The 16,790-nt window shown below is 42.6% G+C and overlaps 1 protein-coding gene across 3 annotated transcripts in view; it reads right to left on the minus strand.

The window, feature by feature from the left end:
- Window positions 1–2,508: 2,508 nt before the first annotated feature.
- The window catches only part of TCP11 (t-complex 11), a 28,382-nt gene continuing 14,100 nt past the window's right edge, over window positions 2,509–16,790 (minus strand). For 2 of the 3 annotated variants that reach the window (XM_032647527.1, XM_032647526.1), the window contains 6 exons: window positions 6,222–6,442; window positions 5,346–5,482; window positions 4,867–5,084; window positions 4,594–4,775; window positions 3,672–3,838; window positions 2,509–2,934 (listed from right to left, as the gene is read on the minus strand). In XM_032647527.1, coding sequence (XP_032503418.1) covers window positions 2,702–2,934; window positions 3,672–3,838; window positions 4,594–4,775; window positions 4,867–5,084; window positions 5,346–5,482; window positions 6,222–6,442 — 1,158 coding nt within the window. In that variant the 3' untranslated portion in view covers window positions 2,509–2,701. The remainder of the gene's footprint in view (window positions 2,935–3,671; window positions 3,839–4,593; window positions 4,776–4,866; window positions 5,085–5,345; window positions 5,483–6,221; window positions 6,443–16,790) is intronic. The other variant, XM_032647528.1, reaches the window with a different exon arrangement.

The following is a 16,790-nucleotide window of genomic DNA, read 5'->3' on the forward strand; positions in this document are numbered from 1 at the left end:
CAAGGAAACAGATACTTTCTTTGTAGAAGACTGAATAATGGCCACCCAAAGATATTAGATCCTAATTACTAGAACCTGTAAATGTTACTGTTTTAGTTTCCTAGGGCTACTGTAACAAAGCACCACAAACTGGGTGGCTTAAACAGATAATACATTTGTTTTATCTGAGGTACAAGTCTGAAATCAGGGTGTCAGCAGAGTTGGTTTCTTCTAAGGCTCTGAGGGAGAATCCGTCCCATTCTTGTTTTCTAGCTTCTGGTAGCCTGAAGTAGACGGCATTCTCCCTGATTCTTCACATTGTTGTACTTCTGTATGTGTCTGTCTCTTCATGTGACACATGTCTTTTCATAAGGACACCAGTCAGATTGGATCAGGGTCCCACACAATTCCAGCATAACCTCACATTAACTAAGTACATCTATAATGACCCAATTTACAAATGAGGTCACATTGTGAGGTACTGGGGGTTAGTACTTCAACATATGAATTTGGGGGCAGGGAGTGGGGGAGACACAACCCATAACAATTACCTAGGTGATTAAGTTGATCTTAAAATGGGGAGATTATCCTGGATTATGTGAGTGGGCCCTAAATCCAATCAGAAATATCTTTATAAGAGAGGAGATTAGATACACACAGATGACAACCATGGGACCCTGAGGTGACCATGGAGGCCTAGACTAGACTAATGCAGCCACAGGTAATGAAATACCAGCAATTAAAAAAAAAAAAAAAAAAAAAAAAGCTGAAAGAGGCAAGGAACGGATCCTCCCCTAGGGCCTCCATAGGAAGTATGGTCCTGCCAACACTCTGATTTCAGCCCAATGAGCTGATTTTTTATTTCTGCAACTAGACACTAGTGATAGCTGCACAACACTGTGAGTGTACAAAATGTCACTAATGGTATATTTCTGTATTATGTGTATTTTACCGCAAATCAAAGTATATATCCCTCAAACTGTGGGCAGGATTGAATGGAGCTATCTTTCTTTGTTGAGGTCAGGATCCCTGTCTCCTCCACATGGAAGCACAAGAAAATCAACTCAAAATTTCTAAGAAATCAATCGTTCTGGATTTTAATTATGAAGTACAAAGCAAAGTTCTATTGTCAGCCCAGTATCTGCACCCACCAACCAGGCAGTCCTCTTCTCAGGAACCCCTTCAGAGCACTTCTGCCTCTAAGATAAGGAGGCTTCCAAAATATGGATTTTTAACAAATTCAAATAGTTGCAAATCAGAGACTCCATCTAGGCAAGCCTCACTGTCTATGAAACATATCCTTTTTCTGGGCTTCCCCATCTCGAGGATGTCCAGCTACAAGATTGGAAACTGAACGATCCAGGTCCTCCAGCTTTTCTGGTCATAGTAAAGGTCCACTGTTGGCCTGGCTCTGTCACCCATCTAGGCTCTACTCTCTAAAAAAGGAAGTCAATCAGGAGAAATCCTGGGCTAATGGAACTCAAATCCCCCTTCAGATGTTCTTCCTAGACTTCCTAGATGTTCTTCCTATATTCAGCTCCATCCATCTCCTGAGATGGTGAGAACATTGATTGTCTTCACCCTTCCTTGAGAGCAGGTAAGTGAGTTTCCATTTCCTCTCTTATCCATTACCAAAAAAGGGCCAAATGTGAAGGGAACATTTCCTCATTTCAGCTGTCCTAGGTCAGGGCTGGTCTGCTGCGGTCTGCCTGAGAATGAGGGGCTGGATCTCAACAAGCCCAGGAGACAAGCCCAGGTCCTTCCTAGAACAGCTCTCATTTGTGATGCCAACAGCAGAGCTCACAACCACAACTGCCAGGGACAGTCCCAGTCTGGAAGTGGGAAGAAGGGTGGAGGGTGTTCCACACTGGGACGCCCACACGGCCTCTGTTGGGAAGAACAGGGGCTTCTAAGCTTAGAGAGTGAGGGAGACTCACTCAGCCACTCAGCTAGAGAACAGGACTAAGGATAAACTTGACCGAACCAGTCAATGATCCAACTGGCCAAGACTGAACTCTGGACACCTGAGAGAGAGAGAGCACAGGAACTCGGACCTGTCCTCAGCAGGACGCCCGCTATGAGCCAACATCCATTGTCATCTGGCCCCAGCTAGCGCCCTGCTTCAGAACCCCTGCAACAGAAGAGAAAGCGGAGGCTCTCACTCTTCCTGACCTCTTGTGGCATCATTTGAAACCTTCAGGGGAATTTGGTCCTGGAAATGAGGTTTCTAATAACTTTTTTCAATCACACCCAATCCTGAGAACTGAATTAGACAAAACCAATTTCTGACTTCCAGAAATATACTCACATTTTGGATAATTCCACAGAATTCTCAGAGCCCTCAGAGAAATGCTTTACCCTCAGAGAAAATGTTATATAATGTTATAGTACCTGCGTGTCTTGGCTTCTCAGCTTTGCGTGCTGAAGGCAGCACCTGGAGGAAAAACCAGGGCCTGCCGGCTGCTCACTAGTGGGGGGCCGAGGACACAGGGCCTGGCCACGGCTGCCGCACAGGAAGCATGGGGTTTGCTTGCAGTTCAGAAGTTTATTAGTGAATGAGTCTGGGCCAGCCAGTGGTTACACGCTTGGCCACTGCAGCGCAGTGCACTGGCTGCAGACGGGGAGAGGGCTTGCTGCTCTGCTGGTCACTGGTGATGTCACCCCAAGAGAATGATGGGCTTCTCTCCTGGGTCCAAGGTACCAGGGCTTGGAGCCAGTGCCATCAGAGAGACCCCACTTCTGTCTCCAGTGCCTGGGCTGGGGGGATGAGGGTTTTTAAGATCTCCATGTAGAAGGGCCCAAACACCTGCTGATTGTGGTGTGTTAAGCTGACGAACTTCTGGCCCAGTTCTGCCAGCTCTACCTCAATGAGTGTAAGGCCTCCAGGGAGGTCTAGCAGAGACCGCTGCACACCAAGAACCAAACAGCATTTGAGGAACAAGTGGATCCGCTGACCTGTGAGCAGGAAGAGACAGTGAGAAGGGAAAGAGCAAACAACTTTCAGGGAGAAACACTGCCCCCTGCACTCTACTCACCCAAGTTCAAAGTTAACTGAGATATTCACTGGCCTACCCACTCACCTAGACATAAGGAAATTTGTTTTGTTTGGGAAGGGGGCTGCTACCTAACTCCCAAGGACAAAGCAAAGATGCAAAACTAGTGGGCTAGCACATGTCTATTCAAAAGATTCCTTGAGTATTCATCAGTTAAATCCTGGTATTTGACATAACAGGAGGATCTTTGACTGACCCTTCAGATGGCTGAGGTAGGTTAAGAGCAAGGTCAAGTTCATGGCCACCATTCCAACATGGGACAGGGGAAACCCCTGCTTTGGGAACATGTCCTCCAGCCTAATTCGGCATTATCTTCTTGTTGGCAGGGAGTGGGTGTCACATGTCTTAGACTGCAGCCAAAAATGACCCAGAAGGCCAGGGATGACTTAACCAGATTGGCTGGACAGTATGCCATACCTAGAAGCCATGAATTCCTGGTACAAATCTTCCTTCAACCATAGAGTCAGTCTTTAAACTAAAAGGGATATATTTTCAACCCAGCATTATGCAACAACTAAAACCTACACAGTGACTTGCCCAATCATCATGTCCTTTGTGGTTATATGGTTCAGTAAGCACCTTCCAGTGGGGGGACTGGCTCTCCCCTCAGCATTCCCACCACCCCACAGGCATGCTCACCAATGACACTGTGGACACAGTTCTCCTTCTTGGTGATGTTCTGGAGCTCTCCTATCAGCGATGCTGTGTTGTCGCTGCTCAGAGCAGCAAGGCCCATGTTCTGGAGGCTCTGATGGATTTCCTGAGACACCTGTTCACTCACAGTCAGCATAGCCTCCTCCTCAGGCCTAGACCGCGAAGGAGAGTAAGCTGGTACCCAGGGGTGGCCCTGAGCCCCTAAGCTCCACACCAGAAGTTGGGCCTATGTGAGGGAGATGCCCAGCCACCCTTCTGCCCTCACCTCAGGCCCTGGAAGCACAGAGTCCAGTGGGTAGGGTCAGTGTCTTCACTGTTACCCTCCAGATACTGACTTCTTTCTCTGTATGATACCATGTTCTTCTTCTTAGAAAACAAGATAAACTATAAGATCAACTCTGGACAAGGGTTTCGTATCCACTCAGTATTCTTTAGCCCCATGGGATTTATTCATATATGCACATTTTTAACACTTTCTTGGACATTTTCCATGGTCATTTGTCCTACTCTCACCAATTACAATGACAAACCTGGCCTTCTGATTCCGCTTTTTCCTTTGGTGTGACACACTGCACTCAGCGGATATTCAATCAACATTGCTGACTGACTGGCCGACTCCTGGAGATACGTACGACCAGCCCACTCAACTAGATAAAGACTCTTCTGTAGCAAGCAAGATAATGAATCATTTTATAGTAAATTATCCTCCATACTACCCTTTTGGAAGAAAGTTTTATTTTTCTTTGTTACAAGCCTCAAGGCCACTTATGGAAAGATACCAACAATCTTTGTGAATGATTCCAAAGGGCCTTTCTGTGGTTTGTTGCGGAACGTAAGGCATCCTTCATTACCTGCCTGTGCCTTCATATCACCTGTCGTTACTCTAAAAAAGACCTATGCAACTCACCTGGACTTCAACTCCTCCATCAGGGCTTTGGTTATGCGTTTCAGCTTATCCACAAACTGAGGCGAGCCAAACAGAACACTGCCAGAGAAGCTGCTGGCCACTAGCAAGACCGAGGCCAGGATGGTTAACTGGCGCAGCTGGGCCTCCAGCTCCTGCAGCTGGGCTCTGTCCATCAGCAGGGTCTGGGGAAGCAGGCAGAGTGGGTCAGGAGAGGAGGGTCCCCATGCAAGTCCTCAGTCCCAGACAACAAGGCAAGGCCCCCCACAGTCCTACCTCAGGGAACTCTTCATCTTCGGGGTCCCAGAGGAGGAGGTTCAGGAAGCCCTGGGACAGCACCATTTTGGGGCTGAGGGGCTCCAGGCTGTTGGCTGCCTCACTTGGAGAGGGGCAGACCACACTGGAGGAGTCGGGAGTGTCAGGGCAGCTAGGCGGCGGTGTGGAGAGGTCTGCCGCCGCTCGGGTCAGCCACTTGGTAGTGTGATCGAGGAGGCCTGTGACAGGAAGAGTGCGTAATCATCTTCAGCTCCTACATCCCGGAGGCCTTGGGACGAAGATTCAAGATCTCCTCCTCCTCAGTAAGTAAACGCTTTGGTGGGGGGAAGTCTTTCTGGCTTAGATTAACTATTCCTTCTGCCACCCCCATCTGAGGAAGAAACTTTCTGCTCCTAAAAAGAGGCAGAGTACTCTCTCACATCATTAAAGTCAGACCCAAAGTCATATTCCCTGCTCCTGCCCTCGAGTTATATACATACTAGGCTGCTTGTTGAGGAGTTCCTGAAATTTAGCTCGTTCACACTGGACGGAATGTTCCTGCAGTTGGGGCTGAAGGCTCCGGATAGTGTAGTTCACCATGTCCATTTTCATCAGGCCCAGAACCTGGAAGATTCCTCTGACACAGGAGGAAATAGATATTTATACTATGAAAGGAAATCCAGTGAGGGGGAACCTACACAAGATATCATTAAATCACCATGCTCTAGAGGTAGGAGGGGCTTTAAAACTAACTTAGTCCTGCCTCCTAAATTTACAAAAGATGGCACTGAGGCCTAGGACCCAAGGCCCAGAGTGAGTGAGTGAGTGAGTGGCAGAGCTAGGAACAGATAAGTCTCTGGATGCTAAAGCCTTCAGACCTTTCCACAGCAGTCATTCTGTGTCTCCTAAAAAAAAGCGTAGTCAGCGGAAGGAAACACACCAGCATGCCGACGAATCTCTGGGAAGTGGGATTTTAGCTGATGCTATTTCTGACGCTATTTTTGGACAATTCACTTTTTTTTTTTTTTTAACTTTCTGTGTCATGGTTTCTATAGCTCTGAAAAAGGGGTAACCTCCCATCCCTATCCCCCATATTGTGTGAAATGCAATAAGAAAACCTGGGATAGGGATGTTTGAATTCCTTAGAAGAAAGGATTACATACTCCAATGATTTATGGTAGGATGGTGTATAGGGGGCCAATCAATCTAAGGCCATCTTTGGAAAAGAAAAGCTAATAGACCAGAGCAAAGAGGAGTTAGTCAGGTCTTCAGTAGGGAAGAGCCAGCCAAGACAGAGGCTGTGACCCAGTGCCTGGCCCAGCTGTGCCCGGCCCAGGGGCTGAGGCAGGTTTCAAGGAACTGGTCAAGTTTCACACCTCAGTAACCGCACAGGGTCTGTGACGTTCTCTAGTTTCTGCACTGCTTCATCTCGAACTGGTGCACACAGCAGAGTCATCGTGCTGAGAATGTACTTAGAGAGATGAGGGACATTCAGGGCCCCATGTTCTGCTTCCTGCTTAAGGAGGTTCATGTCCAGGGCTTCTTCAATCTCACTTCTTAGGCGGTTCTGGCGTGGTAATAGCAGTGACAGCAAGATCTGCCCAGGAAAGAAAGTCAAAGAAGTTGCTTTCTGTTCAGAGCCCCAAACTTTCTCTAATGGACAATCCCTTTAGCCAAAGACATCTCAGCCTGTGTCTTTTAAGGATCAAGAAGTTATGGAAAATAGTATGGAGGTTCCTTTAAAAACTAAAAATACAGCTTCCATATGATCCAGCAATCTCACTCCTGGACGTATACCCAGAGAAGACCATAATTCAAAATGATATATGCACCCCAATGTTCAACTGCAGCACTATTTACACTAGCCAGGACATGGAATCAACCTAAGTGTCTATTGACAGAGGAATGGATAAAGAAGATGTCATGCATATATATATATATATATATATATATATATATATATATATATATATATACACACAGCAGAATATTACTCAGCCATAAAAAAGAACAAAATAATATCATTTGCACTGATGGACCTAGAGAGTGTCATACTGAGTGAAGTCAGACAGAGAAAGACAAAGATCATATGATACTGCTTATATGTAGAATCTAAAAAATGGTACAAATGAACCTCTTTACAAAACAGAAATAGAGTCACAGCTGTAGAAAACAAACTTATGGTTACGAGGGGGAAAGCAGCAGTGGTGCGGGGGGATAAATTGGGAGATGGGGATTGACATATACACAATAGTATATATAAAATAGATAGCTAATAAGGACCCACTGTATAGCACAGGGAACTCTTCTCAATACTCTGTAATGACCTATATGGGAAAATAATCTAAAAAAGAGTGGATATATGTATAACTGATTCACTCTGCTGTACAGCAGAAACTAACACAACATTGTAAATCAACTATACTCCAATAAAAATTAAACAAAAAAAAAGTTAGGTCCCTAAATTTCCTAGAGGATATTATTTATCTTTGCTTAGGGGCCAATGGCAGTTCGAGGGTTTAGGGGATCACTGATAGCAACAGTATATCATTTTCTATGCAGATTGAGATAAAGAGATGAATAGAGTCAAGGGGTATGGTAAAAAGAAATGCAAGGTACAACAAATATAAAATACACACCATCACACAGTGGTGAGGTACTCTTAATTTACCAAAGGAAGCATTTTTTAGATTATTTTACTTCAAAGGGCAAGAATGAAATAGGCAAAGGAACTGTTAAAAGTCCCTTGAGAGATTGGCTCAAGATGGCAGAGTAGAAGGATGTGCTCTCACTCCCTCTTGCGAAAGCTCTGGAATCACAACTAAATGCTGAACAATCATTGACAAGAAGACACTGGAACTCACCAAAAAAGACACCCCGCATCCAAAGACAAAGGAGAAGCCACAGTGAGATGGTAGGAGGGGCGCAATCACAATAAAATCAAATCCCATAACTGGTGGGTGGGTGATTCACAAACTGGAGAACACATACCACAAAAGCCCACCCACTGGAGTGAAAGTTCTGAGTCCCATGTGAGGCTTCCCAACCTGGGGGTCCGGCAACAGGAGGAGTAATTCCTAGAGAATCAGACTTTGAAGGCTAGCGGGATTTGACTGCAGGACATCGACAGGACTTGGGGAAACAGAGACGCCACTCTTGGAGCGCACACACCAAGTAGTGTGTGCATTGGGACCCAGGGGAAGGAGCAGTGACCCCATAGGAGACTGAACCAGACCTACCTGCTAGTGTTGGAGGTTCTCCTGCAGAGGCGGGGGGTGGCTGTGTTTCACCGTGAACAAGGACACTGGCAGCAGAAGTTCTGGGAAGTACTCCTTGGCGTGAGCCCTCCCAGGGTCCGCCATTAGCCCCACCAAAGAGCCTGGGTAGGCTACTGTGTTGGGTTGCCTCAGGCCAAACAACCAACAGGGAAGAAACCCAGCCCCACCCATCAGCAGACAAGCAGATTAAAGTTTTACTGAGCTGTGCCCACCAGAGCAACAGCCAGCTCTACCCATCACCAGTCCCTCCCATTGGGAAACTTGCACAAGCCTCTTAGATAGCCTCATCCACCAGAGGGCAGACAGCAGAAGCAAGGACTACAATCCTGCAGCCTGTGGAACAAAAACCACATTCACAGAAAGATAGACAAGATGAAAAGGCAGAGGGCTATGTACCGGATGAAGGGACAAGATAAAACCCCAGGAAAACAACTAAATGAAGTGGAGATAGGCAACCTTCCAGAAAAAGAATTCAGAATAATGAGAGTGAAGATGATCCAGGACCTCCGAAAAAGAATGGAGGCAAAGATCGAGAAGATGCAAGAAATGTTTAGCAAAGACCTAGAAGAATTAAAGAACAAACAAACAGAGATGAACAATACAACTGAAATGAAAAATACACTAGAAGGAATCAATAGCAGAATAACGGAGGCAGAAGGACAGATAAATGACCTGGAAGACAGAATGGTGGAATTCACTGATGCAGAACAGAATAAAGAAAAAAAAATGAAAAGAAATGAAGACAGCCTAAGAAACCTTTGGGACAACATTAAACTCAACAACATTCACATTATAGGGGTCCCAGAAGGAGAAGAGAGAGAGAAAGGACCTGAGAAAATATTTGAAGAGATTATAGTCGAAAACTTCCCTAACTTGGGAAAGGAAATAGCCACCCAAGTCCAGGAAGAACAGAGAGCCCCATACAGGATAAATCCAAGGAGAAACATGCCGAGACACATGGTAATCAAATTGGCAAAAATTAAAGACAAAGAAAAATTATTGAAACCGGTAAGGGAAAAATGACAAATAACATATAAGGGAACTCCCATAAGGTTAACAGCTGATTTCTCAGCAGAAACACTACAAGCCAGAAGGGGGTGGTATGACATATTTAAAGTGATGAAAGGGAAGAACCTATAAACAAGATTACCCTTCCCGGCAAGGATCTCACTCAGATTTGCCGGAGAAATCAAAAGCTTTACAGACAAGCAAAAGCTCAGAGAATTCAGCACCACCAAACCAGCTCTACAACAAATGCTAAAGGAACTTCTCTAAGTGGGAAACACAAGAGAAGAAAAGGACCTACAAAAACAAACCCAAAACAATTAAGGAAATGGTAATAGGAACATACATCTCGATAATTACCTTAAACGTGAATGGATTAAATGCTCCAACAGAAAGACACAGGCTCACTGAATGGATACAAAAATAAGACCCATATATATGCCGTCTACAAGAGACCTACTTCAGACCTAGGGACATGTACAGACTGAAAGTGAGGGGATGGAAAAAGATATTCCATGCAAATGGAAATCAAAAGAAAGCTGGAGTAGCAATACTCATAGCAGATAAAATAGACTTTAAAATAAAGAATGTTACAAGACACAAGGAAGGACACTACATAATGATCAAGGCATCAATCCAAGAGGATATAACAATTATAAATATATATGCACCCAACATAGGAGCACCTCAATACATAAGGCAACTGCTAACAGCTATAAAAGAGGAAATCAACAGTAACACAATAATAGTGGGGGACTTCTAACACCTCACTTATACCAATGGACAGATCATCCAAACAGACAATTAATAAGGAAACACAAGCTTTAAATGACACAATAGACCAGACTGATTTAATTGATATTTATAGGACATTCCATCCAAAAACGGCACATTACACTTTCTTAAGTGCGCACGGAACATTCACCAGGATAGATCACATCTTGGGTCACAAATCAAGCCTCAGTCAATTTAAGAAAATTGAAATCGTATCAAGCATCTTTTCTGACCACAACACTTTGAGATTAGAAACGAATTATGGGGAAAAAAACATTAAAAACACAAACACATGGAGGCTAAACAATACGTTACTAAATAACCACAGGATCACTGAAGAAATCAAAGAAAACTACCTAGAGACAAATTACAATGAAAACACGACGATCCAAAACCTATGGGATGCAGCAAAAGCAGTTCTAAGAGGGAAGTTTATAGCAATACAAGACTACCTCAAGAAACAAGAAAAATCTCAAACAATCTAACTTTACACCTAAAGGAACTGGAGAAAGAAGAACAAACAAAACCCAAAGTTAGCAGAAGGAAAGAAATCATAAAGGTCAGAGCAGAAATAACTGAAATAGAAACAAAGAAAACAATAGCAAAGATCAATGAAACTAAAAGCTGGTTCTTTGAGAAGATAAAACAAAATTGATAAACCATTAGCCAGACTCATCAAGAAAAAGAGTGAGAGGACTCAAATAAAATTAGAAATGAAAAGGGAGAAGTTACAACAGACACCGCAGAAATACAAAGCATCCTAAGAGACTACTACAAGCAACTCTATGCCAATAAAATGGACAACCTGGAAGAAATGGACAAATTCTTAGAAAGGTATAAGCTTCCAAGACTGAACCAGGAAGAAATAGAAAATACAAACAGACCAATCACAAGTAATGAAATTGAAACACTGATTAAAAATTTTCCAACAAACAAAAGTCCAGGACCAGATGGCTTCACAGGAGACTTCTTTCAAACATTTACAGAAGAGCTAACACCTATCCTTCTCAAACTCTTCCCAAAAAATTGCAGAGGAAGAAACACTCCCAAACTCATTCTATGAGGCCACCATCATCACCCTGATACCAAAACCAGACAAAGATACTACAAAAAAAGAAAATTACAGACCAATATCACTGATGAATACAGATGCAAAAATCCTCAACAAAACACTAGCAAACAGACTCCAACAACACATTGAAAGGATCATACACCATGATCAAGTGGGATTTATCCCAGGGATGCAAGGCTTCTTCAATATATGCAAATCAATCAATGTGATAAACCATATTAACAAATTGAAGAAGAAAAAAACATATGATCATCTGAATAGATGCAGAAAAAGCTTTTGACAAGATTCAACACCCATTTATGATAAAAAACTCTCCAGAAAGTGAGCATAGAGGGAACCTACCTCAACATAATAAAGGCCATATATGACAAACCCACAGCCAACATCACTCTCAATGGTGAAAAACTGAAAGCACTTCCTCCAAGATCAGGAAGAAGACAAGGATGTCCACTCTCGCCACTATTATTCAACATAGTTTTGGAAGTCCTAGCCGCGGCAATCAGAGAAGAAAAAGAAATAAAAGGAATACAAATTGGAAAAGAGCAAGTAAAACTGTCACTGTTTGCAGATGACATGATACTGTAGAGATTCCTAAAGAGATTCCTACATAGAGATTCCTAAAGATGCAACCAGAAAACTACTAGAGCTAATCAATGAATTTGGTAAAGTAGCAGGATACAAAATCAATGCACAGAAATATCCTTCATTCCTATACACTAATGATGAAAAATCTGAAAAAGAAATTAAGGAAACACTCCCATTTACTACTGCAACAAAAAGACTAAAACAGCTAGGAATAAACCTACCTAGGGAGACAAAAGACCTGTATGCAGAAAACTATAAGACACTGATGAAAGAAATTAAAGATGATACCAACAGATGGAGAGATATACCATGTTCTTAGATTGGAAGAATCAATATCATGAAAATAACTATATTACAGAAAGCAATCTACAGATTCAATGCAATCCCTATCAAATTACCAATGGCATTTTCTACAGAACTAGAATAAATCATCTTAAAATTTGTATGGAGACACAAAAGACCCCGAATAGCCAAAGCAGTCTTGAGGGAAAAAAACAGAGCTGGAGGAATCAGACTCCCTGACTTCAGACTATACTACAAAGCTACAGTAATCAAGATAATATGGTACTGGCACAAAAACAGAAATATAGATCAATGGAACAGGATAGAAAGCCCAGAGATAAACCCACGCACCTATGGTCAACCAATCTGTGACAAAGGAGGCAAGGATATACAATGGAGAAAAGACAGTCTCTTCAATAAGTGGTGCTGGGAAAACTTGATAGCTACATGTAAAAGAATGAAATTAGAACACTCCATAAAACCATACACAAAAATAAGCTCAAAATGGATTAGAGACCTAAATGTAAGACCGGACACTATAAAGCTCTTAGAGGAAAACTTAGGAAGGACACTCTTTGACATAAATCACAGAAAGATCTTTTTTGATCCACCTTCTAGAGTAATGGAAATAAAACCAAAAATAAACAAATGGGACCTAATGAAACTTAAAAGCATTTGCAAAGCAAAGGAAACTACAAACAAGACGAAAAGACACCCCTCAGAATGGGAGAAAATATTGGCAAATGAATCAACAGACAAAGGATTCATCTCTAAAATATATAAACAGCTCATGCAGCTCAATATTATAAAAACAAACAACCCAATCCAAAAATGGGCAGAAGACCTAAATAGACATTTCTCCAAAGAGACATATAGATGGCCAAGAAGCACATGAAAAGCTGCTCAACATCACTAATTATTAGAGAAATGCAAATCAAAACTACAGTGAGGTAACACCTCACACCAGTTAGAATGGGCATCATCAGAAAATCTACAAACAACAAATGCTGGAGAGGGTGTGGAGAGAAGGGAACCCTCTTGCACTGTTGGTGGGAATGTAAATTGATACAGCCACAATGGAGAACAGTACGGAGGTTCCTTAAAAAACTAAAAATAGAATTACCATATGACCCAGCAATCCCACTACTGGGCATATACCCTGAGAAAACCATAATTCAAAAAGAAACATGTATCACAATGTTCATTGCAGCACTATTTACAATAGCCAGGACACGGAAGTGACCTAAATGCCCATCGACAGATGAATAGATAAAGAAGATGTGGTAGATATATACAATGGAATAGTACTCAGCCATAAAAAGGAAGGGAATTGGGTCATATGCAGAGACGTGGATGAACCTATAGACTGTCATACAGAGTGAAGTAAGTCAGAAGGAGAAAAACAAATATCTTGTGTTAGCTCATATATGTGGAACCCAGAAAAATGGTACAGATGAACCAGTTTGCAGGGCAGACATTGAGACACAGATGTAGAGAACAAACGTATGGACACCAAGGGGGGAAAGTGGCAGTGGGGGGTGGTGGTGGGGTGATGAATTGGGAGATTGGGATTGACATGTATACACTGATGTGTATAAAATGGATGACTAATAAGAACGTGCTGTATAAAAAATGAATTAAAAAAAAATCTTGAAGTATAAAATTAAAATTAAAAAGTCCCTTGAAATAGACTATTAACCCAAAAGTATAAGTCCCCTGTGGACAGAGACTCTCTTATTCATCTCTGTGGCTCTGTAACATCTAGACTTTGGTGGTGGTTAGGGATAGGGTTAATTTAATGAAACACTGTGTTGTCACAGCAAGATCCCAACTGTTTAGCTGCATCTTAAACAAATAAAAGTTGCTCCATACTATCCATTTAAATGACAAAGTATACCAGTCATCCACTTGGAGCCTCTCAATTCCAAATCTACCCATCAGTGCCTACTCTGAGAAAATGGTGCTGGGCCCTTTAAATATTTTTCCTTTGCTGGCTGGCACAATGTTAAGTTGTCATAGTAGATGGTGCTAAAGAGACAATGCAAGAGGAAGACGTCTTCCTCCCTGGGTCTGGTGTGCTCCTGCCAGCAAGCTCCTGCAGCGCAGCGGCTTCTCTTTGTTCGAATTACTATGTGGTTTCTTTTGCCTGATTGGACCCTGACTGATACAAAATCTGTACCATGAGTGAGGTTTGAACTCAAATGGCCATATGTCCACTGGATTTGATGAGCAGAAAGTAGGAAGTACCTTAGATGCCTTAGAAAAACATGCAAACTAGAGGATGGCAGACAATCCCTACAAGAATTGGGCAGCTGGTGACCTCAGTGCAGTTGCTAGAGTTTCAGTGGTCTGAGCGCTCAGTCAAGCTTTCCACTCCAAGATGAAAAGTAAGTTGCTGTACCTCAAACCACCCATCATGAAAAAAGGCACAACACTTGTAGGACTTTGTGGATGTGGTAGGCAACATATACCACATCTGAGATTGCTACTGCGACACTCATTTAGAGTCACTCACAAGGTTGCTAATTTCAAGTGGAACCAAGTAAGACTAGGCTCTGCAGCAAGTTCAGGCTGCTATACAAGTGACTCTACCATTTAGGCCTGATCCAGCAGACTCAATGATACTTGAAGTGTCCATGGCAAGTAAGGATGCTGTCCAGAGCCCTGGCAAACACCAACAGGAACATCACAGCACAGACTTCTAGGATTTGGGAGCAAATCTATGCCCTCTTCTGCAGATAACTATTTGCCTTTTGAGAAACAGTTTCTGGCTTGTGCCTGACCCTTGGCAGAAAGTAAACACCGCATCACAGGACACTGGGTGACCATGTGGCCTGAGATTCCCACCAGGAACTCGGTGTTGTCTGAACTACCTAGCCACAAGACTGGACATGCACCACAGCAATCTATCATCAGATGAAAATGACCCATAAGAGACCAAGCATGTCCAGGTACAAGGACAGACATACAGACCAGATTAGAATAGACGGCCCAGAAATAAAACCTGGACATATGGTCAAATGATTTTTGAGAACAACGCCAAGACCATTCAATGGGGAAAGGACAGTCTTTTCAACAAATGTTACTGGGGAAACTGGATATCCACATGCAAAAGAATGAAGTTGGGGCTTCCCTGGTGGTGCAGTGGTTGAGAGTCCACCTGCCGATGCAGGGGACACGGGTTCGTGCCCCGGCCCGGGAGGATCCCACATGCTGCGGAGCGGCTGGGCCCGTGAGCCATGGCTGCTGAGCCTACGCATCCGGAGCCTGTGCTCCGCAACAGGAGAGGCCACAACAGTGAGAGGCCTGCGTACCACAAAAAAAAAAAAAAAAAAAAAAAAAAAAGAAGAATGAAGTTGAACCTTACCTACACCAAATAAAAAATTAACTCAAAATGGGTGGAAGACCTAAACCTAAGAGCTAAAATTCTGAAATTCTCAGAAGAAAATAGGAGTAAATCTTCATAATCTTGGATTTCATAAGATATGACACCAAAAGCAGAAGCAACCATAGACTGGATAAATGGGGCTTCATTAAAATTAAAACTTTTGTGCATCAAGGTACACTATCAGAAAGTGAAAAACTACCCACAGAATGGAAGACAACATCTGCAAATCAGTTATCAGACAAGGGTCAACTATCCAGAATGTTTAAGGAACTCTTACAACTCAACAACAAAAAGACAACTCAATTTTAAAATGGGCAAAGGACTTGAGTAAATATTTCTCCAAAGATGATGCAGAAGAGGGCATCAAGCACATGAAGATGCTCAACATCATTAGCCACTAGGGAAATGCAAATCAAAACCACATTAAGATTCCACTTCATACAGGCTGTGCCATGGAAGATCTATACTTTTTTTTAGAAAAGAAAATAAATGTTGAAAAATAAGTGAAATGTGGAGAAATTGGAATACTCATACACTTCTGGTGGGAATGTTAAAATGGTAAGTCACTGTGGAAAACAGTTTAGTGATTTCTCAATAAATTAAATATAGAATTATCACATGACTCAACAATTCCACTCCAGGGTATATATTCCAAAGACTGGAAAAGAGATGTTCAAACAAAGACTTGTACACAAATGTTCATAGCAGCACTACTCCCAACAGCAAAAATGTGAAAACACAAATGTCCATCAACAGATGAATGGGGACTTCCCTGGTGGTCCAGTGGCTAAGACTCGTGGTCCCAATGCAGGGGGCCCGGGTTCAATCCTGGTCAGGAAACTAGATCCCACATGGTGCAACTAAGAGTCCACATGCCACAACTAAAAAAGATCCTGAAGAGAATAGAAAGCCCAAGATAAACCCATGCACATATGATCACCTCATCTTTGACAAAGGAGGCAAGAATATACAATGGAGGAAAAACAGCCTCTTCAGTAAGTGGTGCTGGGAAAAATTGATAGATACATGTAAAAGAATGAAATCAGAACACACCCTAACACCAAACACAAAAATAAACTCAAAATGGATTAAAGACCTAAATGTAAGGCCAGGACACTATAAAACTCTTAGAGGAAAGCATAGGTAGAACACTCTATGACATAAATCACAGCAAGATCCTTCTTGACCCACCTCCTAGAATAAGGGAAATAAAAACAAAAATAAACAAATGGGACCTAATGAAACTTAAAAGCTTTTGCACAGCAAAGAAAACCATAAACAAGACGAAAAGACACCCCTCAGAATGGGAGAAAATATTTGCAAACGAAGCAACTGATAAGGATTAATCTCCAAAATATACAAGCAGCTCATGCAGCTCAATACCACAAAACAATTCAAAAATGGGCAGAAGACCTAAAATAGACATTTCTCCAAAGAAGACATACAGATGGCCAACAAATGCATGAAAAATGCTCAACATCATTAATCATTAGAGAAATGCAATCAAAACCACAAGGAGGTATCACCTCACACCAGTCAGAATGGCCATCATCAAAAAATC

Source organism: Phocoena sinus, chromosome 11 (assembly GCF_008692025.1).
Source record: "Phocoena sinus isolate mPhoSin1 chromosome 11, mPhoSin1.pri, whole genome shotgun sequence".
In the NCBI taxonomy this organism is placed as follows: domain Eukaryota; kingdom Metazoa; phylum Chordata; class Mammalia; order Artiodactyla; family Phocoenidae; genus Phocoena; species Phocoena sinus.